The sequence below is a fragment of the Rhinatrema bivittatum genome, chromosome 7 (assembly GCF_901001135.1).
Source record: "Rhinatrema bivittatum chromosome 7, aRhiBiv1.1, whole genome shotgun sequence".
NCBI classification, from domain to species: domain Eukaryota; kingdom Metazoa; phylum Chordata; class Amphibia; order Gymnophiona; family Rhinatrematidae; genus Rhinatrema; species Rhinatrema bivittatum.
In genome coordinates, this window is record NC_042621.1 from 279970161 (window position 1) to 279994616 (window position 24456).

The 24456-nt window shown below is 44.6% G+C and overlaps 1 protein-coding gene across 1 annotated transcript in view; it reads left to right on the forward strand.

Moving 5' to 3' along the window:
* CFAP58 (cilia and flagella associated protein 58) overlaps positions 1-24456 on the forward strand; it is a 295728-nt gene that overhangs the window by 241902 nt on the left and 29370 nt on the right. The window contains exon 14 of the mRNA XM_029610343.1: positions 19797-19916. Coding sequence (XP_029466203.1) covers positions 19797-19916 — 120 coding nt within the window. The remainder of the gene's footprint in view (positions 1-19796; positions 19917-24456) is intronic.

Sequence of the window (24456 nt, forward strand, 5' to 3'; positions counted from 1 at the left end):
ATGGTCCCCATCGATGGACATCGGTGCCGGATGGCTTGTCCGTCGATGGCATTGGTGCCGGATGGCCGTCCGTCGATGGCATCGGTGCCAGGTCCTTTTGCATCGATGGACACCGATGCCCAGGTGTTTCATCCATGGGCATCTATGTTAGAATGCATCCATCAAGGGCAGTCGATGCCAGGCTGCTCCCATCGGTGAAATTCGATGCCCAGGTGGGTCCCATCGGTGGGTATCCATGCCGGCTCGATTCCGTGGATGGGCGTTGATGCCAATGCCAGCCTTATGGCTGGCATCGATGCCCATGCCGATTCCAGGACTGGCGTTGATGCCGGGATGGAATTCATCGACTGGGAGATCCATGCCATCGATTCCATACGTGTCCATATCGATGCCACCGACACACGTGTCTGGGGCACCGATGCCATGTACACTTGGAAATCTGAGTCTGTCCAAATCGATACCGTCAACGTCTGTGGCCCTATAGTTGATGCCCGTGGCCATGCCACAAACGGCATAAATGCCCGCCTCCATGCATCGATGCCCTCGACACCTCCGTTTTCCTTCGGTGTCCTTGACGCCCTATTGATTCGACTTCGACTCAGTCGATGCCGGTATCTTTTTCAATAACGGCAATGTTTTTCGATTATTCGATTCCACATCGTTTCAAAGATACCTATGCCACTGCTGTCAGTGCCCGTCACTGTCATCATTCTCCTGGCCAGTCATCGACGATTTTTCATACCCATTTTGATGATATCCTCGAAGCCCCTTAGGTTGCCTTCAATATCGTCAATACCGACATAGCACCGCCACATAATACCCTCGCCTCCTCACATTGCTCCACGCTTTGGGTTCTTTTTTAAGCCCCGTATTAGCTTAAGACACTCCATTGTGTCAGGAGCAGAGCAGGCGTGCTGACAGTTCGTCATCGATCGCCTTCCAGGACGACGAGGGCTTCCATCTCGGCGCTGGGGAAAGACCGGGCCGAGCACCGTGGCACCCATCATCGCCGACATCGTGATCGTCCGCCGCTGACGCCATCCAGCACATCGGTGCCATCCTTCTCCAGGCTGGACAACGCTCGGGCAGAGCGACATCACCACTGCCATCAGCACTGTTCCTACAGTTTTGGCAGTCCTTGGTGATCCAGAACTTCCGGATCCAGGTCCGACAGCTTCTGCATTGGCGTCACGACACATCGAGCCGCAGGGACGAGGGAAGGGAACATGAGTTCCGTTAGGGCTCCTCTGTTCCTGGCGTGCCCCACCGTCAAGTGGTGTGGGACTATGGCCATCTGTTACACTTAGCAGTCTAAACGCCACTCACGCCTGGCCTGTCTCCTCTGTACCTGTGCCACCATACCGGGTTTCAGAGCGAGATGGACGTTTACGTCCCCGGCCTTACCCTCGAGGACTCCGGAGACCGTCGGAGTCAACAATCTTCACCGGCTCGTCTTGCGGCGATCCACGTCGGATGGTAAGTACCCGCTTCGGCGGCATTCCCATAGAGTTGTGTTCTCCCATTCGGACCGTGGTTCGAAAAGTTCTGGGTCATGTGCCTTTTAGAACTGTATTAGTGTCACATATCGCTATGTTAGCTATGTTAGCCACAATATCAGGAGAACCCCTCTATCTTCTTGGGATTGCAGCAGGGCTTCTTCTCTTGTCAGTAACAAGTCCCTGTGCCGACCAATGCTCTGACTCTTGGTTCCCTCCCAACCAAGGTCCAGCTGCATTGGCTGATCTGCTAAACATGAGATTCAGCAACCATTGCCCCATGTACAAGTCCACCTTGAGGCCTGGCCACAGGTCTCAGTGTCTCCTTGTACAGCATACAGAAATGCGGGTACCACTTACCGCTCACACACCTGCAGGAGCCTACATGATATCCTCCATTGGGACACCTCCTGGTCTCCCATCTGGTCAGATATCAGAGCGGCCACCCCACCTTGTACCAAAGTCCCGGTACACTCCCCCAGGCGCTACGAAGTGCAGAGGGGAGAAGGGAGGGGGGTTGGGGAGTTTTAATTGCACTATTCTTTCTTTTAACAGAAAATAGTTACTCTCCGCACATCCTGGACCTAAGAAAATCCAACTTTCTTTAGACGTCACAGGTACAATGGTATCTTTGGTTACCATCACTCCATACTGCAGTAAGTACATTATTTTAATGTTTCTATGTGCTTTATGGTGAGTCAACATTACAACCCCAAGCTCTGCCGCTGGCACCAGCTTCGGTAAGTGAACTGTCTCTTGCATCACTGTTGGTGAATGCTGTTTTCTCTGCGGAGTGTAACATCATTCACTTTCCTTGCATAGACTACTGCTAACCACTTTCAGTACATGCAAGGAGCTCTCACTTTTTTCAGGACTCACTATACATTTACTAACTGGGATTACTGTCACTGCCATAAATCCCTTCTGTAACACTTCTGGACACCACAGTCTTAAGACCCTCTTGTCCAGCATGCGCACAGACATTCTGATACATTGTTATATGTCCCTGCGCATATTTTCCATAACCTCAGCCTTTCAACTTTTCATGGTTGGGCTATGGGGTTTCTTCCCACTATGCATTTTTCTCATAATTCAAAACTGCTATGGGTTATATTCAGTGACATTCTATACTCAATGGACCTAAGTGGTTTCATTGCTTTCGTCCCTGATTCTTATCCCAGTTCGAACTAGGACCTAGTCTCCTTCGACTCATGCTCGCAATTCCTTAGGGTTATAAAGTTTCTCCTGAAAGCTGTCAACCCATTATGCATCTATTGCACTCCAGCATAGTTTCTCATAAACTTCCTGGACGTTGCACCCATGAGTTATGCCCTTATGCCTTCCAATACTGCTTTTGCAACAATTCTTTGTGCATACAGACAGACAGCATAGGGACAATGTGCTTTCCAACTCATAAGCACGCATTACCTCTTAGCTGCTCTGCTAGACAGCTGCGCAGCTCTACCCTTGGCCCTTGTTCACTTCATGCGTCCTTGGGCCACATATCTAAGAGATTTAATGAACGCTCTATCAGACCTTCTCCACGTAGGTTCTATCCTCTCGAATGGTCTCAATTACATGTGTACAGGGCAAATCTTTTAACGCTGAGTTTAACTAAACTTTCCTCGGCGTCTGCATCATTCCATACGATGCACAGGTTCTGCTCCCTGCACATGTTTCCTATGCGTTCCCTTAGATGCCTTTTCTTCCATCAAAGGCCTCTTCAATATATCTCTTCTGCTGCCTCTCGTAGCCAGCATTCTTCTAATGTTGAACTGGGATGGGGTTCAGTATTCTTTTCCCCACTCCCTGACTGAGATCAGTATGCTTTCCCATACTTCTCAATCCATCATATCAGTAACCTTTTATTCTCTCACCAGTCAGTCCCAAATCATAGACTTACTGATGTTCTTAGGTTCTGGTAGCGTCACAAAACCTTCTAAACATAAATCTTGCCGTTTAATATGGCAGGCTTTACCTCCTGACGCTTAAAAAAAAAAAAAAAAAAGAGGTATTACCCCTTTTACTTTTCCACCATTTTTTCTTACTCCCTCGGATTCTGTTCTCCAGACATCCTCCACATAGATACACCTTTCTCTTAGGAGGTGTATCGTTTTGGGAGTTGGGTTCCCGTTTTCGGTAATCCTCTCTGAGTCGGCTTACCATGGATTATCCACTGATCAAGCCGCCTCTATTTCTCTAATCACGGAATGAACATATATATTCTCCTTATAAGTCTCATACATTCTACGTTTGAGCCTTTCCATTCCTCTCTTCCACAGTTTGGCAAGGGAACTTCTTTCCCTCTTAATGTCATTCCTGCCAGCAGGGTCCGTGAGTTATGCACTCTTTCCATACTCACCTGACTCCGTTCCTCTGCCACTGAGTAGTTCTACGCATTCAACTTTCTATCCTTTTCAGGTAGATGTTGTATCTCCTTTCCTCAGGAAATACTCTATTAATTTTTCCTAACCTCTCTCTCTCGCCCTAGGGAGAGACTGGGTTTTCCACATTCCTGGACAGTAATGCTGCGCTTACATTCTATCTACATTGCACTGCATTCCATGTGAATTCCACTTGACTCTTTCCTTCATGCAAGGGTCAAGCTGCTACTTCCAGTGGCCACACAGACCTAATCCTTCTGATTAAGTGGTCTATATTTCCTTTCCTACCAACAAGCAGACATTTCACTACAACACTGTGGGTATCCACATACTGTTGTGTCCGTCTTAGCCTTAACAGCTTCCCTTTGGTTACTGCTGCTTGTACTTTTTTATCAGGTTGCAGCCTGGAGTCCTCTCCATACCTTCGCAGCCTATTATTGCTTACATTTGACTAGCCAGCATGCTCCATGTTTGGCCAGTCCGCCTACTCTTGCTTTTTTCAATTCACTACCCAACATCCTTCCACGAACCCATTATGGTGTTGCGGATGCCCTCCGTTCCCATTTCCACCTCAGTCGTTACGCCTTTGCGCATCTGCGGTGTATCTGGTGCATTCCCGGGCATCCTCAGCTCGGTACTCACCCATTTGTGAGGACTACCATCCTGCTTGTCCTGTGAGAAAGCAAATGTTGCTTACCTGATGTAACAGGTGTTCTCACAGGACAGCAGGATGTTAGTCCTCACGAAACCCGCCCGCCACCCCGCGGAGTTGGGTCTGTATACTTTTATTTTAGTTTCGCTTGCGCTTTTTAGCTATAAGACGAGACTGAGGGAGACACCTGTGGCTCACAGGGATAATTGCAGGCTGGGCATGCTCAGTGCACCCAGTGTGCCAGTGTCAGTCAAAGCTTGTTGAAACTTTGACAGAAAAGTTTTCCGTACAGGGCTCCATCCTCGATGTCACCCATTTGTGAGGACTAACATCCTGCTGTCCTGTGAGAACACCTGTTACATCAGGTAAGCAACATTTGCTTTATTCAATTGGGAGCCAGTGTAGATCAGCAAGGTTCCTGTAATGTGATCATTCTTTTTTTTGCTAGTCAAAATTCTAGCAGCTGAATTTTGTAATATTTATAGTGGCCAAATTGTGGATTGTGGTAGTCCTAAAAGTAGGGAGTTGCAGTAGTCTGTACTTGCGAATATCATTGCCTGCAAAACTGTGTGGAAATTGTTTAGTGTTAGTAGAGGTTTAAGTCGTCTTAGGATTATTAGTTTCGCATATCCTTCCTTTATTTTCAAGGAGATGTGTTGTTTCATGTTTAGCTCAGGGTCAATTATTACTCCTAGATTTCGTACTTTAGTTGCTAGCTCAGCGGTTTGGTTATTTTTAGTTGTGAGTATTGGTTGGATGTGGTGTATGTTTTTACGTTCAAGGTGTAGGAATTCCGTTTTGTCGATGTTTATTACCAGTTCCATCTGATTTAAGAGCTGTTTAATTATCTCAAGATACATATTAGCAAGTTTCATTGTTTCCTCAATGGTGTTTACAATTGGTAGCAGTAGCTGTATATCATCTGCGTATAAGTAGTGTATGATTCCGAGTCCTGCTAGTAGGTGACATACCGGGAGGAGATAAATGTTAAAGAGTGTTGCCGACAGGGCCGATCCCTGTGGGACACCAGTTAGCAGTGTGACTTTGTCCGAAAGTGTATTTTTAATTTGTACTTGGAAACATCTGTTTTTAAGGTATGACTCAAACCATTTTATTGTTTTATTAGTGAGACCTATTTCTTTCAGTCTATTGAGTAGTGTTTTGTGATTTACTGTGTCGAATGCTGCGGAGAGATCTAATAGAACTAGAATGTAGTGTGTTCCAGTATCAAATCCTCTTAAGATATTATCTGATAAAGCTAATAGTAGAGTTTCAGTGCTGTAGTGTTTGCGAAACCCATGTTGCGCTGTGTAAAATATGTTGTTACATTCAATATGGTTTGACAATTGTTGTTGTACTGTTTTTTCAATTAGTTTGGCTAGTAAGGGTAAGTTAGAGACTGGTCTATAGTTATTGAGAACTAGTGGGTCAAGGTTCTTTTTTTTAATTATTGGTTTAATAATGGCTCCTTTCAAGGTATCTGGCATTACTCCTTCATCAAGTGAGAGATTGATGATTTTAGTTAGGATTGGGGCTATTGTGTTGGTGAGTTTTTTTAGTTCAGTGATGGGAATGGTGTCAATTACGTGTGAGGCAGGGTTCATTTGATTTATCATTTTCTTGACTTCGTCTTGTGATACTTCTTCAAATTCTGACCAGTAACTAACATCTTTAGTGGGCATTTAAATCTCTTGTTTGGTAGTGTTAGGGATTTTTTTTCTCAGGTTCTCAATTTTCTCTTTAAAGAATTGAGCTACCTCATTGCATTGGTTCTCTTGTAATGTTTGGCAGTTGTTTGTGTTTTCAGTAGTTAGATTCTTTACTATGTTAAATAGGGTTCTGGTGTTATTTGAGAATTTTTCTATTTTTGATCTGTAGTATTTTTTTTTAGTGTCTAAGATTGTTTTTTTGTAGTATGCAAGTTGTTTCCTGTACTTTGTTAAATTATCAGTGGTTTTGTTATTTTTCCATTCTTTTTCTTTCTTTCTAAGGCATTGTTTTATTTCCTTGATTTGTGTACTATACCATGGATTATTTTGCTTTGATTCTTTGATGAGGGCCATTTGCATAGGGGCGGATTTTCAGAGCCCTGCTCGCGTAAATCCGCCCAAAACCGGGCGGATTTACGCGAGCAGGGCCCTGCGCGCCGGTAAGCCTATTTTACATAGGCCTACCGGCGCGCGCAGAGCCCCGGGACTCGCGTAAGTCCCGGGGTTTTCGGAGGGGGCGTGTCGGGGGGCGTGTCGGGGGCGGTCCCGGTCGTCGCGGCGATTTCGGGGCGTGTCGGCAGCGTTTTGGGGGCGGATATGGGGGCGTGGCTACGGCCCGGGGCGGTCCGGGGGCGTGGCCGCGCCCTCCGTACCCGCCCCCAGGTCGCGGCCCGGCGCACAGGAGGCCCGCTGGCGCGCGGGGATTTACGCCTCCCTCTGGGAGGCGTAAATCCCCCAACAAAGGTAAGGGGGGGGTATAGACAGGGCCGGGCGGGTGGGTTAGGTAGAGGAAGGGAGGGGAAGGTGAGGGGAGGGTGTTAGAGGATTCCCTCCGAGGCCGCTCCGATTTCAGAGCGGCCTCGGAGGGAACGGGGGTAGGCTGCGCAGCTCGGCGTGCGCCGGCTATACAAAATCCATAGCCTTGCGCGCGCCGATCCAGGTTTTTTAGTAGATACGTGCGGCTCCACGCGTATCTACTAAAATCCAGCGTACTTTTGTTTGCGCCTGAGCGCAAACAAAAGTAGGCCTATTCGCGCTCCTTTTAAAATCCGCCCCATAGGGTTTAATTCATTCACCAAGGTAGTGGTTCTATTTAACCAGTTGGTTGTTGCGTCATGGCTATTTGCATAGTTAATGTGGGTTAATTCTTCAGAAAGTCGGTCTTTGAGTATATCTGTGTTGAAGGGGGGACGGTAAGAGAATTCAGCTGTTTCAATGTTTTGCTTTATTATTGGTCTTGCGTGCTTGATCTGGGAGTTAATAAGGAAATGGTCTGACCATGGGATTTGTGTGTATTCCGTTTTTATGATTTCCAGGAAGCTACTGTTAATGAAAGTAAGATCTAATGAATGGCCAGCTTTGTGTGTTGCTTTATCTGTGATCAGTTTGAAGCCTAATGCCGTCATTATGTCAGTTAGAGTTTGGCAGGTATTAGATAGGGGGAGAACGTCCATGTGAAGATTAAAGTCACCTAATATTATGGTGGGTTTAGAGGGATTTAGCTGGGGGCTACTGAAAATTGCTACAATACATGCCATTGAATTGTCCATAGGATTTACTCACATGTAAGTGCACTTTACACGGGTAAATGGCTTTTGAAAATTGCTACAATAGTAGTTACATTTACACGCGTAACTCCTTTTGAAAATGATCCCCTTTCTGTTTGTAAAGTTGCTTTTGACCTTTGCTCATATGCTGGTATTCTAATTTACTGTAAATAGCTTTGGGTAAATCTCATATTCAAAAAGGCAGGTAATAAATCCAAATAAATAAATAAAATACAATTAGCTACGCAGAAAAAAAATATGAACAACTAACAGAGTCCTTTATTCTGCCACTCGAAAGGGATATTAAATTACAGGGCTTCAATATGCAAATGTTGCTACTCTGGAGAACTGTAGATCGATCACCATGTTAGAAATTTCATCTACTATTGCCAAATTACTACAGCTCCCAGCAGGTAGACAGGAATTACCCAGGCCCTGCTATGGAAAAGTTGTTAGCTGCGTTCTATGGGCGGATTTTAAAAGGGTTACGCGCGTAACCCTTTCAAATCCCCCCTGTGCGCGCTGAGCCTATTTTGCATAGGCTCGGCGGCGCGCGCAAGCCCCGGGTCGCGTGTAAGTCCCGGGGCTTGCAAAAAGGGGCAGTCGGGGGCATGGCGCGGTTTAGGATCGGGGGCGTGTTCGGAGGCGTGTGGGTGGTCCGGGGACGTGGCCGAGTGCCCCGACACAGCGGCCTGTGTTGGGGCCTGCTGCGCCGGCGCGTGTAAGTTGCTACTGCCTGGAGGCAGGAGTAACTTTTAAGATAAAGGTAGGGAGGGGGTTTAGATAGGGCTGGGAGGGTGGGTTAGAAAGGGGAAGGGAGGGGAAGGTGCGGGGGGGTGAATGGAAAGTTCCCTCCGAGGCCACTCTGATTTCGGAGTGGCCTTGGAGGGAACGGGCAGCGCGCGCCGGGCTCGGCGCTCGCAAGGTGCACAAATGTGCACCCCCTTGCGCGCACCGATCCCGGATTTTATAAGATACGCGCAGCTACGCGCGTATCATAAAATCCCGCGTAGATTTGTAAAATCTACCCCTATGTGTTTTATGAGCCCAAGGGCAGAGTAGAACAGAGTAGAAACCTGTCTTCAGCTGACTTTTTAGTAACTAGGTTGTCAAATGTAAACAATATCAATGGTATTTAAGCTCCTTAGTAACTCATAGGAGTAATAGGATTTTTTAACCTAACTAGTAAAACCATTTGTAGACAGAGGAGTTGACGCTCCAAATTTTCTTTTATTTCCTTGATGTATACAGTATACTGACCTTAATTTAATGATGTAAGGAAATGATTACATTTAGTAAGATACTACATTAGGATAGACATGCATTATATGAGAAAATATTTCTTTACGGAGAGGATGGTAGATGCCTAGAAATGCCCTTCCGGAGGAGGTGAAGATGAAAAGAAAACAGTCAAAGAATTCAAGGTGGCATAGGATAAACAATATAGATCCCTAAAGGATAGAGCAGGGGTCAGGAACCTTTTTGGCTGAGAGAGCCATAAACGCCACATATTTTAAAATGTAATTCCATGAGAGCCATACAATATGTTTAAAAGTAAATACAAGTAAATGTGTGCATTTTATGTAAGATCACACTTTTAAAGTATAATAAGTCTCTGAAAATATTACACCAGGCCTTAAGACACCAATACATCTCCTATTAGGAAAACGGACCAAGTCAGGCTGCTATAGAGTCCTACACAGAAACAACACACCAGCAGAAAACCTCACCTGAATCACGTGCTGTCCCTCACCTAACATAGAATAAAGAGACCAAAACGCATAACAAGAAGCATGCAGAGAAAACTGAATTGGAAACTGCAACAAGCCAGAGTCTCTGTATGCAGTGTAACAAAGGAAAAAAGAAACATCACCCATCCTTAAAAAACAAATCAAGAAATATAAAATCATCAGCAGTAAAACTGTACTAACAAAAAGAACATATTTCAAAACAGCTGATGAGTGGAATATCCAATAATTAAAAACTCATATAAAACATTTCCAGATACCAACAAAATATTTCAAAATAGCAGACACAAAGACCCAGCAATGAAAAATAATAAGGATACAAAAATTTTTTTGCTCTGCATACCTGAGAACGTTTGATATCCAGGTGTCCTGAGATTGTTCTGAATTAGCAGGAGGCGGGGTGGTTTGCTTGGAACTTTCTCCTCTCTCAGTCATATACCAGCGCTCTCTCTCACACTGGCTCTCAGTACTCACATATACACATGTTTTTTCTCTCTCACTTATATAGGCTCTTAATTACACATTTACATACATGCTGTCTATCTTTTCACACTTACACACACACACACAGGCTTTCAATCACATAAATACATGCTGTCTTTTTCTCTCACACACAGACTCTCATTCACATGCTTACAAACATGTCCTCTCTTTCTCTCATTTACACACAGGCTCTCAATCACATACTCACATGCTCCCTCACCTAAATCAGCTCTCAATCACACACAGACACACATGATCTCTCTCTTACTTATACACACAGGCTCTTAATCATCCATACACATGATTTCTCTCACACACAAAGGATCTCAATCATACACACACACTCTTTCACACAAACAGGTTTTCAATCACAAACTTAAACATACAGGTTCCCAATGGTAAACTTACATTCATGCTCTCTCTCTCACAGGCAGGCTCTCAATCACAGACATACTCTCTTTCACATGTACAGGCTCTCAATCATTCACATACATGCAATCTCTCACTCACACACACAGGATCTCAAACACACATGCTTGCTTGCTCACTCATTCATTCTCTCTCTCCCCCACCCTGGGAACTCGCTGCAGCAGCAGCCTCCTCCCAACGCTAACCTCCTTCATTTTCAGCCCTCACGGAGGCGGAGTCCCATCGGCCGCGGTTGAAGCTCTTCATTTTCCTCCGAACCGCGCTGCAGTCTTCTTTTCTTTGCGCATTCACCCGATGCTCACCACTTCCTCTTCCGGCCCGCGGGGGGGGGGGGGGGCGGGAGGAAGAGAGCACGCCAGTGCCGCTGACTTCAGCTGTCCTGCTGCGTTCCGCCCGGGCTGACAGCATTTTAAGCCCGGGCGGAGGAGGACCGGGGAGCAGCTGGGTCAGCGGGGGACTGGAAAGTGTGGCGACACTTGTCTGCGAGCCAGATGCAGCCCTCAAAAGAGCCATATCTGGCTCGTGAGCCATGGGTTCCCGACCCCTGGGATAGAGGATGGAAATGAAGAAAAGCGTGCAAGGGGGTAACTTGGTGGTTACTACCTTTAACCAATAAGCCTTGATACTTTTGATGCAACTGCAACATTGTTCTCAGCTTCAACGGCAGGGGGAAAAGGGGAGTTGGATTCAGATAACAACTGAAGGCCCAGACTTTTACGATCTGGGGAACTGATAAGCATGGGAATAACCTGCAAGGAGCAGAAATTACTACCCTTAACCAATAGGCCTTGATGCTTTTGACATAACTACCACATCACTATCTGCTTTGGTAGCAGTGGGTGGAAAAGGAATTGGATTCAGACGACTACCAAGACGGACCCTGGGCTTATTGGTTAAGGGTAGTAACCACCGCACCATCAAGTTACCCCCATGCACTCTTTTCTTCATTTCCATCCTCTATCCTTTAGGGATCTATATTGTTTATCCTATGCCACCTTGAATTCTTTGACTGTTTTCTTTTCATCTTCACCTCCTCTGGAAGGGCATTTCTAGGCATCTACCATCCTCTCCGTAAAGAAATATTTTCTGGTTTTGTTTCTGAGTCATCCCCCCTGGAGTTTCATTTCGTGACCCCTAGTTCTACTGATTTCTTTACAATGGAAAAGGTTTGAAGTTCGTACATCATTAAAACCTTTCAAGTAAGATAGATTCTCTTTACATTTTGTCTCTAAATAGGGTTATTATACACATCATTGCACAATGTTTGAAGAGCTCAGGTGGCCATTAAACAGGGTTAAGAAATAAATAAATTAGAAAACAATTGCTTATAAAACATTTTTCTGTCAACAGTCCCATATTTAACCAAATCACTAGAATATTCTCTCAAAGTATAATTTCTGCAGTACGCAGATCAGAATAATAATTAGTACTGACTTATGCTTTCTCTATATTCAATAAGCCATGTTTTTCAGTAACAGCTCTGTTGGTGTTAAATATGAAGTTCTGTTTTGCCAGTAGATGAAGTAATATTTGCCTGGACAGTTTTGAAATTTAAGATCCTCTCTCTGTAGTGATAAGAAAAGACTTTGAACTCTGGAAGGTATATGTCTTGATCCCTTGCTGGCAATTAGCGTGAATGGTTTGTAATTAGGGGTGTGCATGGAAAAAAATGTTGTTTTTGTGTCATTAGGTTTTGGATCTATGTTCTTTGGAATAACTTTGTAACACTGCACATAAACTAGCCAGCAAATAGACACATCGGTTTGCAAAACAGACTTGTATGTACAAGTCCGCTTTCAAAATGATCCTGGCAGAGCTACGCATATACAATTACACCTGCTATTTGGCACATGTAGTTTTGCAGAGATAATTTACACATGCTGAGGTAGATCTTTAAAAAGTACGCCGGATTTTATAAGATACACGCATAGCCACGATATCTTATAAAATCCGGGGTCGGCGCGCGCAAGGCTGCGCACAATCGGCAGCCTGTGCACACCGAGCCGCACAGCCTGCTTCCGTTTCCTCCGAGGCCGCTCCGAAATCGGAGCGGCCTCAGAGGGAACTTTCATTCCGCATCCCCCCACCTTCCCCTCCCTTCCCCTACCTAACCCACCCCCCGGCCCTACCTAAATCCCCCCCCTACCTTTGTTGGGCAAGTTACGCCTGCTTATAGAAACATAGAAATGACGGCAGAAGAAGACCAAACGGCCCATCCAGTCTGCCCAGCAAGCTTCACATTTTTTTCTCATACTTATCTGTTTCTCTTAGCTCTTTGGTTCTATTTCCCTTCCACCCCACCATTAATGTAGAGAGCAGTGATGGAGCTGCAACCAAGTGAAATATCAAGCTTGATTAGTTAGGGGTAGTAGGGGTAGTAACCGCCGCAATAAGCAAGCTACACCCATGTTTATTTGTTTTACCCAGACTGTGTTATTCAGCCCTTATTGGTTGTTTTTCTTCTCCCCTGCCGTTGAAGCAGGGAGCTATGCTGGATATGCGTGTAGTATCAGTTTTTCTTCTCCCCTGCCGTTGAAGTAGAGAGCTATGCTGGATATGCGTGAAGTATCAGTTTTTCTTCTCCCCTGCGGTTGAAGCAGGATATGCATTGAAAGTGAAGTATCAGGCTTATTTGGTTTGGGGTAGTAACCGCCGTAACAAGCCAGCTACTCCCCGCTTTGTGAGTGCGAATCCTTTTTTCTTCTCCCCTGCCGTTGAAGCAGAGAGCTATGCTGGATATGCGTGAAGTATCAGTTTTTCTTCTCCCCTGCCGTTGAAGCAGAGAGCTATGCGTGAAGTATCAGTTTTTCTTCTCCCCTGCCGTTGAAGCAGAGAGCTATGCTGGATATGTATTGAAAGTGAAGTATCAGGCTTATTTGGTTTGGGGTAGTAACCGCCGTAACAAGCCAGCTACTCCCCACTTTGTGAGTGCGAATCCTTTTTTCCACATTTCCTCTTGCTGTTGTAGCTTAGAGTGATGTTGGAGTCACAGTAACCATGTGTATGTTTATTGAATAAGGGTATTATCTCCAGGCAGTAGCCGTCATTCTGGTGAGCCACCCACTCTTTATTGACGGCCTCTTGATTTTATGGATCCACAGTGTTTATCCCACGCCCCTTTGAAGTCCTTCACAGTTCTGGTCTTCACCACTTCCTTCGGAAGGGCATTCCAGGCATCCACCATCCTCTCCGTGAAGAAATACTTCCTGACATTGGTTCTGAATCTTCCTCCCTGGAGCTTCAAATCGTGACCCCTGGTTCTGCTGATTTTTTTCCTATGGAAAAGGTTTGTCGTTGTCATTGGATCATTAAAACCTTTCAAGTATCTGAAAATCTGTATCATATCACCTCTGCTCCTCCTTTCCTCCAGGGTGTACATATTTAGATTCTTCAATCTCTCCTCATAAGTCATTTGATGAAGACCTTCCACCTTTTTGGTCACCCTTCTCTGGACCGCCTCCATCTTGTCTCTGTCTCTTCGGAGATACGGTCTCCAGAACTGAACACAATACTCCAGGTGAGGTCTCACCAAGGACCTGTACAAGGGGATAATCACTTCCCTTTTCTTACTCGATATTCCTCTCTCTATGCAGCCCAGCATTCTTCTGGCTTTAGCTATCGCCTTGTCACATTGTTTCGCCGACTTCAGATCATTAGACACCATCACCCCAAGGTCTCTCTCCTGCTCCGTGCACATCAGCCTTTCTCCCCCCATCGAATACAGTTCATTCGGATTTCCACTCCCCATATGCATGACTTTGCACTTCTTGGCATTGAATGTCAGCTGCCATGTCTTCGACCACTCTTCCATCTTCCTTAAATCCCGTCTCATTCTCTCCACTCCTTCCGGCGTGTCCACTCTGTTGCAGATCTTAGTGTCATCCGCAAAAAGACATACCTTACCTTCTATCCCTTCCGCAATGTCGCTCACAAAGATATTGAAAAGGACCGGTCCCAACACCGATCCCTGCGGTACACCGCTTAAAACCGCTCTCTCTTCAGAGAGAGTTCCATTTACCATCACACATTGTCTTCTGTCCGTCAACCAGTTTGCAATCCAGGCCACCACCTCGGCACTCACTCCTAAGCTTCTCATTTTATTCACCAGTCTCCTGTGCGGGACAGTGTCAAAAGCTTTGCTGAAATCCAAGTAGATGACATCGAGTGCTCTTCCTCGATCCAATTCCTTGGTTACCCAGTCAAAAAAGTCAATCAGATTTGTCTGACAGGATCTTCCAATGGTGAATCCATGCTGCCTCTGGTCCAGCAATTCTCCCGACTGTAGATAGTTCACTATTCTCTCTTTCAACAGTGACTCCATTACTTTTCCCACCACCGAAGTGAGGCTAACCGGTCTGTAGTTACCAGCCTCTTCTCTGTTCCCACTCTTGTGAAGCGGGACCACCACCGCTCTCCTCCAATCATTCGGCACCACTCCCGTTTCTAGGGATCTATTGAATAGGTCACACAGCGGACCCGCCAGCACATCTCTGAGCTCCCTCAGTATTCTGGGATGAATTTCATCAGGCCCCATGGCTTTGTCCACTTTCAGTTTCACCAGCTCTTCCCATACATTTTCTATTGTAAATGGAGTTACATCTACTCCATTCCCCTCCAGTTTCTTGTTAACTAGTGTCGGTCCTTCTCCAGGGTCCTCTTTAGTGAACACAGAACTGAAGTATTCATTTAATATTTCTGCCATTTCTTCGTCTCTCTCCACGCATTGCTTGAAGCAGGCGTAACTTGCGCGCGCCGCCTCACATCCCCCGGCACAGGCCGTAGTGCCAGGGACTCGGGACCGCCGTCCCGGCCCACCCCCGAACCGTAGCCACGCCCCTGGACCCGCCCCGGTCCACCCCTGACCCCGGACACACCCCCAGACATGCCCCCTCCCACCCCTTTTATGAAGCCCCAGGACTTACGCGCGTCCCGGGGCTTTGCGCGCGCCAGCAGCCTATGTAAAATAGGCGCGCTGGCGCGCGAGTGCCCTGCACGCGTAAATCCGGGAGGATTTACGCATGCAGGGCTTTTAAAATCTAGCCCATATTTTTTAATATATTAGCAGTATGAACATAATTCCCAGTCTGTATCCCCTAGAATGCCAGTCTCCTATGAGCGTTAAACACATCCAGTGTGTATGCACATAATTTTATACACACATTTCTGCAGGTAAAGCACTATCTTATCTGCAGAAATCCCTTTGACAATTACGCCATTTGTTTTGTTTCATTTTCCCACGTGTATCATTTTTAAAATGTATTTTGCTGTAACACGTGCTATATTTTTACAATGCCTTTACTTTTGACTGCTCCATTTCCAGTTGCTGTCCAAGAAGGAGCACATGCAACTATGACCTCCCACAGAGCCAGGAATCCTAAGTGTTCCTGGACTGATCATCTTCTGCACACAGATCTCTTCCTCCAGATTACTTCCTTCATTGGTTTTAATGGCCCTATTTACCAAATTTTGCAAATAGTATATGCTGAAATGCTTTAGCATATGCTGAATTAACCTAAAGGCTATAAACCATATTTTGTTAGTGTATTATTTCATTTTGAATGGACTCCACCCCACTCACCATAGATTAAGCAAATAAAGCAGGGAGATAATTAAAAAGCACAAACAGCACATAGTAAATGAAAAACCCAAATCCCACCCCCAGCCTTCCCAACATCGAAATAAATAGGCCCCGATACCCCACAGTATAACAGAACCCATCAACCGCCAAACTTATCAAAAGAAACAAACATTAGATTACACCACCTTCCCTCTTGACAGATATACTACAGCAGATCCCCTCAGTTTAGGAGGATTACTGATTCTTATAAAGAAATAATTTTCAAAAGGTTTACAGGTGTAAATGGGCTTACATGCAAAACTCCTTTGAAAAGTCACTCCAAGCACTCTCCTGCACATCATCTTTCAGTGCCTCTCACTCATGACTGACTCCTAAAAGGCTGAAAATTGGCAGATTTAATGTGTCTGAGGGGGTAAAACAACCTCACATGGAAAAAGCACTCAACATTTGTATGAGACAATTCTTTAAACCCATGTTCTTAGCCCTTACAAAACCTTTAGTACGTCTTAATGTATCAAAGCGTGGTTTAAACTCCAGTTCCATTACAGTGAGTTCATTCTCAACTGGCAATCTCCATGAACCCGTAAAGGCAAACCAATTTTAATCCAGTCTCTTGAAGTTTTAAACCTCCCAACAAGGATTTCATTGTGCCAGGGGACATCAATATGATTCTTAAACAGCAGATAAAATCCACCTTTGAGCCACTTAACTTCTATGAACTTAAATATGTGACCTGGAAGGTTATATTTTTGGTGATAGGTCACAACAGCCCATACTATAAGCAAGATTCTATTAGCCCATACTATTAGCAAGATTCTATTAGCCCAAGATTCTATTAGCCCATTCTATTAGATGCTAATAGCCCATACTATTAGCAAGTCATAATAGATAGCCACCTGAGTCTAAAGAAATTCATAAACCACACTACGAAGGAATGCTTCTACAAGCTGCAAGTACTCAAAAAACTCAAGCCGCTCCTTTTCCATAATGATTTCAGATCGGTCCTCCAAGCCATCCTGTTCTCCAAGGTTGATTACTGCAACTCCATCTTGCAAGGTCTTCCTGCTACTACAATAAAACCCCTCCAGCTGCTTCAAAACGCGGCGGCGAGAATCCTGACAAACACCAATCGGAGAGAGCACATCTCTCCTATACTAAAAGATCTTCATTGGCTCCCAGTAAACTTTAGGATTCTCCATAAATCACTTACAATCATTCACAAAAGCATACATCATCAGACCCCTCTTGACCTGCTACATCCTCTCAAACTTCACTCTATGACAGACCCTTAAGGGAAGCTTACAAAGGATCCTTATACACAATCAAAGTGGTGCACCAATCAAACATCAGAGACCGGTCATTCTCAACAATAGGTCCCTCCATCTGGAACACCATGCCACCGGACCTCAGGCAGGAAACCTGTCTCCTAACTTTTAAAAAGAAACTCAAGACATGGCTTTTCTGTCGAGCCTTTCCCTGTTCCTAAGCCAATAGCTTGACTTAGAATCGTTCCCAACTCTACTGTAAATAAACAAGCTCTAAGTACTCATATACGTTATAACGTGGTGGGCTCCTTTTGCTTCCCTCCTACACCATCTCCTGTAAAAAGTTAATTATCTCTGTTTTCCCCTCTTTATTTCCTATCCCTAGTTTTTGCGCCCCTGTTACAATGTAACTTTTTGCTTCTTCTATCTGGTTCTCTTGTTATTTGGTTACGGTTAACCGCTTAGTTCGATGTAAACCGAGTTGATTTGATTTGTATCAAGAAAGTCGGTATATAAAAGCCTTAAATAAATAAATAAACAAATAAATAAATTAAGATTCAGACCCTAGTAACTCATCCACTTTATTTTTTGATGACAGACTGGTGCTTTGCATTCATCAAGAGTTCTTGCTTAAGATGATATGGGAATGCTACCTTATCTTGTCAGAAGTACTTCCAAAAGATTTCCTTTGTCCTTATCCTCATGAGGGAGAAGCTGCACTCCACAAATTGGATTGCAAGAGCGTTTTCCCTTTTCATCTGGTAAAACTAAAGATTTTATAACATGTATCCAATTTCTTGTTTTGATCTCAATAATACTGGCCTTTCTGCAGATAAACGTACAAACTCTCTAATAAGCTATCAGACTGCATCTCTCATAATCATGTCCTAGTAAGCTTCATCCAGGAGGGGCATATCGGATCTCATGCTGTAAGGGCATTAACAAAACTATTAGTCAACTGCAGGTAGGATTTAATTGATAAGCAATGTGTACCAAATACTATGTTTTGGATATTGCTTGCATCAAGACTATAGGCTTGACTTGTTGGCATTTGATGGCGTTTTTTATGGGATGATAGTCAGTTCCCACGGTCCAGGACTAATTTCTGTTGGTTTATCTCCAAGGATGTCTGTTTCTGGTTTTTTCTATGATTAAAATGTACAACATACAGACTAATGATATTGTGCTTTTTATGGGGAAAAGGTATTTACTTACCTATCACTGCTGTTCTGTGAAGACAGCATTCTAATTGTTACACAACCTAGCAGCCCTGTTGTTCATTTCCCTTTTTCCTTGCACTGTTGAAACACAGACTGTAATGTCACCTAATTGCACAAGAACTTCAGGGAAATTCTAAAGGCCTTGCATGTGACAGCGTACTTGACCCATCAGTGTTTTACCATTTAGAATTCTATCTTCGGAAGATAGTAATGACACGTAGGTATGAGCTTTTGCAGTCTGTAAAGTTAAAGCAAGTGTGAGCTCAGAATATGAATAATTTCCATAATTGAAGCTTACTGTTCGGATGATATTGTGCTATATGAGATCCCAAAAATGCGGCGGCGCTCATATTCATAAATCTATAATGACTGACAGGCCGATGCAGAAAGGCGCATTCACTTGAGTGCGCATATTCTGAGTGCAGAACTTTCTTCCGATACAGCAAGGAGTTTTCATGCAGAAAATGTGCATTCCTTAATGGGAGTACTGCTTAGTGCCCTTGCGTGGAAATCCCATGCAAATGAGGGCATTAAGCAGTATTCCTCTCTGCATCTGGCCAGTGCACGTTCTTTAGTATGGGAAACTTAACTCCTGGGTCAGGGCCTGAGTTAAGGTTCCAGTGCTAAGAAAATAAAATAGTAAAAAAAGTTAAAAAAAAAAAAAAAAAAAGAGAGTTTGGAACTCTGGGTAGGTGCCAGCAGCCGCTGCCAGTTAAATGGATAATTGTTGACATATCCAGGTAAGTGGTGGCATCTGCCGGCATTTATCTGGGTAAGTTCTGATTTATCCAGGCAAGTAATGGCAGTTGCCGCCATCTTGCTGCGTAGCTGGATAGATACTGATTTATCCATCTATCTGGCAATGGGATGCAACTTCCAAATAGATAAGGTAAATCAGTATTTATCATGCTAAGTAGAGGTGGCAGCTGCTACACTTACACAATAGCCTGTCAGGGATGACCCCTTCCTGAGTTAAAATGTGTGTTCGTCCTGTGCCAAATGCACATTTTAAAGTTTTGGCGTGTTTTATAATTCCTGATGTATTAGCATAGTATTAGCTTACTGCATTGAGAATTAAAAAAATAAATAAATCTAGGCATTGAAAATGTGCGCTGAAAACCTGCGCACATATTCTTAGCACCCAGATGATTGCATCAGCCTGTGAGTGGTTTGTCTCAAAGATACTGGGAATGAAGAGGGACACTTACCAATACTGGTCTTGCATCTACCAGTAAACATGTGATCAGCTGTTTTCTCTCTGTTTTTTGTGTTGTTTTCCCTATAGGAGAAGGAGAAGCTTTATGTGGAACTGAAGCATATCTTGGCTCGCCAACCAGGCCCTGAAGCAGCAGAGCAACTACAAATCTACCAGCAGACTCTGAGAGAGAAGACCAAACAACTCAAAGTGAGTACAAATCTTTGGGGAATATTCAAATGCAAAGCCTTGCTCTCGGAGAGTGACTGTTACAATGGTGCCGCTATCATATCCTATCAGACTTGATTAAGATTCAAGTAGAAGACAGAAGTTAGAAGTTCTTTAAACACCTCATAGTTATTGTTAACAGTAGTGTCCAATGTTTGCATCAGGCTTCATAAATACTTATTTTCTATCACGTGTATTTTATTTTTTCCCAGTTTCTTAGTTGTTATTTTTGAATTTTTCATTTTCAATAGAATTATTACTAGCCAGTATGCTTCTTTTGGCATTCAGTCTGTATCTATAATTTACTTTTCATTTTCACAAATGGGCAGCTGCATTCAGTCAGGGTTCTGTGTTCAAGCATTGCTTTATTTTCCTCTGTTCTGCAAATGTTTAATAGCAAAGCATAAAGAGTATTTCACAATGCTCTTATTTTTAGTGAGCTATCTCTTCTCTGTGGCATTGGGTAGCTGAGTTGACTAGATATTTTTCTGGGAAATGATGTTGACTGCTATAAATATTTCAATTTGCTTTGAGGATAGGGCTTTATCACATTATTTTTCTATAGTTCAAAAAAGGGACAATGCTAATCTATTTAGAAAGCTAATTTTAGTGATGGTTGACCTTTCACTGTTAAAATCCTGGTTTGGATTTTAAATTTCTGATTTTAAATTGAAATAATCATTTCACTATAGTGGTTCAAACAGCCTCCTACATCTAAAGTGATGGGCCAAGGGCTGAGAATCCTGAGGAATCAAAAGTCTGCTCCTTAGTAAAACAACAGAATTTGAGTCTCAGCCTGGAAGCTATGGGTCAGATTCAATTAGTTCTTAGATCTTCTCTGTAGTTATGATTGAGAGAAGTCCCAGCACCTGAGCGTGAGCCAGTGGCCCCGCAGGGAGAGCGTTGGGGCCCATGACAGTGTTTCGCAAGCAGGCGTCCACGGCACAGGAGATACAGGGAGCGCATCTTCCCTCCACGAACCTTTTTGCTGGGCATACCAGAAGATTATGTGGTAAGCAGGTATCACCTCACCTCTCGGGCTATAATAGAATTATATGATGAAATGGAACGGCCTTATGCTCTACCTGGCCTCACCAAATTGTTGGCCACCCTTCATTTCCTGGCATCTGGCTCCTTCCAAACGACAGTAGGGATAGTTGGGGGCATGTTCCAAAGCACTTTTTCTTGCTGTCTGGCTAGGTCATAACAGCTGTATCTGACTACCTTCCCTCTGGACAGGCAGCACTTGATGGATATCAAGAGAGCCTTTTATGCCATTGCACATTTTCCAAATCGACTGCACTCATATAGTCATCATCTCACCACATAACAGGGAGGAGATGTACCGCAACAGAAAGCTCTTCCACTCAACGTGGAAGTGGTCTGTGATGCACGATTGCGCATCCTCGACATCATGGCCAGGTACCTGGGATCTGAGCATGATTCCTTTATACTTAGGCAATTAGGCCTCTTTGAAGATTTTGAGGACGGCCCCTACGGTGATAGTAGGCTTGTAGGTAAGACATGTGCTTCTTTTGCTAATGACTCTCTGGCTTTGTGTTTGCATCAACCCGCTGGCACAAGGGGTGGGGGAGATAACAGCCTTGATTTCCTGCCAAATGGCTTGTATTATTAGGTGTAGTCTCCATAGCACCAGGGCCTGCCTTTCCACATTCTGGAGAGGCCTGCTAATGTTGTGTGGCCACCAAGCTTTGTGAGTGAGCAGACACTACACACTTTCACACGCTTCTCTTAAAACATTTCTCCTTTCCCAGCCTCACATTTCCAGCAATAGAAATGTTGTTCCTTATTCACATTCAGAGAATTGGGTTGCTGGAGGGGCACAGTGGCAGCACGTTGCTGAGACCTGTCACAACTCAGATTTTAGGGTCCCTTTTTTTTAGGACAGTAGCCTCTTTAGCTTCCTCTCTGTAGATCATAACATGTACAGTCGACCTAGAGGGTGGCACAGCAGGCCACATCATTTGACACATGCTCACCATCTGTATACACTGGCAGGGTATGCCTACCTGAAATCAGGCATATGTAGCTAAATATTTTTACTCTGCAGACATAAAAGTGGTGGCATCAATCTGCTGTGTAATGTAGGGGCCAGGTTTGCATTGAAACCTTTGGCATTTAACTTTGCAAATAAGCCACCTTGCCATTACGCACTGCTCTTTTGTTGCAGGCTGCTGGAACATGGTGCCATCTACCATGTGACAACTGAGGAGGAGTGAGGGAGTTGTATTATGTACAGAATGGCCACAGGCCAAGAGCAGACGGTCTAGTCAGTACAGAGTTGGCACAGACTGGCTGCCAACTCTGTACTGGCCTGTCTTGTGGATTAGACTAATCCCTGTTATCTCATCCTAAGCTAACAGGTATTCAACAGATCCACAGGTGAGACCAGTACAGAGGTGGCAGCCGGTCTGCGCCAGTCTGCCTAATCCCAAACAGCAGCAGCTACAGCCCTCTAGACCGTCTGCTCTTCACCTGTGCCCATTCTGTGCACGACACAACTCCCTCACTCCTCCTCTGTTGTAACATAGCAGATGGCACCATGTTCCTGCAGCCTGCAAGCTGCTGAGCTATTTGGTGTAGTGTGAACCATAAAAAGGATTGGGGAGCCCAAAGTAAAGTTACACGACACAAGCTGAACACTAACTACCTAGCGCCCATCTCACATGCAGGCCCATGTACCCAATACTTAGCTAACAGTAGCTACCCAGCAGCCCATGTGCCCAATACTTAGTTAATAGTAGCTACTTAGCGGCCATCTCACATATAGGCCTATGTACCCAATACTTAGCTAACAGTATGCTGAGTGAAGAAGGCAACAGGAGCCAAGAGTGAAATTCCACACTAAGGAGCTTCCTGTTTAGCTCTTGTTGTCTTCCTTGGGAGAATACAGTGAGCTTTTAGTTGTATGGTGTAGGCCATATGGTAATGCCTGCCAGATAAGTGCCAACTTGTAATGTACAAAGGCATATTAGCATGTGGAGGCCACACCTTTGACCACCTCAGCCCTTAAGAAAAAAACACACAATGACAAGTCACAACCAGAAAATGTATATTTCTGACCTGTAACCAGTTTATTACTGAACAAATCTAGTCAACAGATTCAAAGCAAGTCAATGTCTTTGATAATCACATTCTGCAAGGACAAGATAGTAAATAGCACATGACATTGTAAATTAAGTGAACAGTACATTGTTAGATATGGCATCATTACATATACAAGCTTTGCATCTTATCCATTTTGCACAATCATGATTACAGCAAAGAACATACAAAGTGGAAGTGGCACCCCAATAGCTACAGTAAAGCTCTAAAATTATTTATTTAGACTTTTTATATACCGTCGTTCCATGTATAGATCACAACGGTTTACAAAGTGACATTCATAATTATAACTCAACATACAAACAAAAATTGGTTACAGAGGTAGTATTCATAGTAAGGCTTTAATATCTATCAAGTGAAAGTTTTTAGTACATATCAAAATTGATCTAGTACATATGGCAAAGAGTACGGATAATTAAAATGAATGATAGTTCTCACAGGACAAGCAGGATGGTAGTCCTCACATATGGGTGACATCACAGGATGGAGCCCAATCACGGAACACTTTTGTTAAAGTTTTTAGAACTTTGACTGGCACCTACTGGGCATGCCCAGGATGGCACTAACCCTGCAACCAGCAGGGGTCCCCCTTCAATCTTCTTTTTTCCGCGCAGCAGTAGCCACGCAGGGTTAAGGAGCTCTTAGAGATTCCTGACAGGAATTTTCCTCACGGAATTACTTCAAACTTTAATGCCCCATAGGGGTCCCCCTCTTGAATTTTTACTTCCTCAGTACTCCGGTAAGTTTTTACCCGATTCCAGTCGATTCCCGTCAAGTTTGGCCCTCGCGGCCTACTGGCCGTCGACCGCACCACGGCTCAATTTTTTTAAAAGGCCATGGCGTCAGGGTTCTGTCGGTGCCCTGACTGCGCTCGCACCATGTCCATCACAGACCCCCATAAAGTCTGTGTAATGTGCCTAGGGTGTGAGCATGATGTCCTGACTTGCACAAAATGTGCCTTAATGACACCAAAAGGTCGCAAAGCCAGAATGGAGAAGATGGAACTTCTCTTTCGGTCTCAAACTCCGACGCCGTCCATAGCTTCGATGTTGTCTGAACCGGCACCATCTACGTTGCGCCAGTATTGAGCACCGGCCCTCAACCGTCCAGCGTCGACAACTTCCCAGCCATCGACTCCCTCTGTTCCCCCTACGGTCGGTGCCGCTTCCTGATATTTGTAGGGCTGCAACCTGGAGTTCTCTCCATACCTTTACAGCCCATTATTGTTTGGACAAGGCTGGAAGACAAGATTCCATCTTCGGCCAGTCTGTCTTGCGCAACCTTTTTGCAACTTGATGTACCAACACCCTTCCGCCTGCCCGTTAGGGTTCAGGATGCCCTCTACCAAATTTCACCCCAGTTGTTGTGCCGGTTGCACGTCTTGGGAACATTTGGT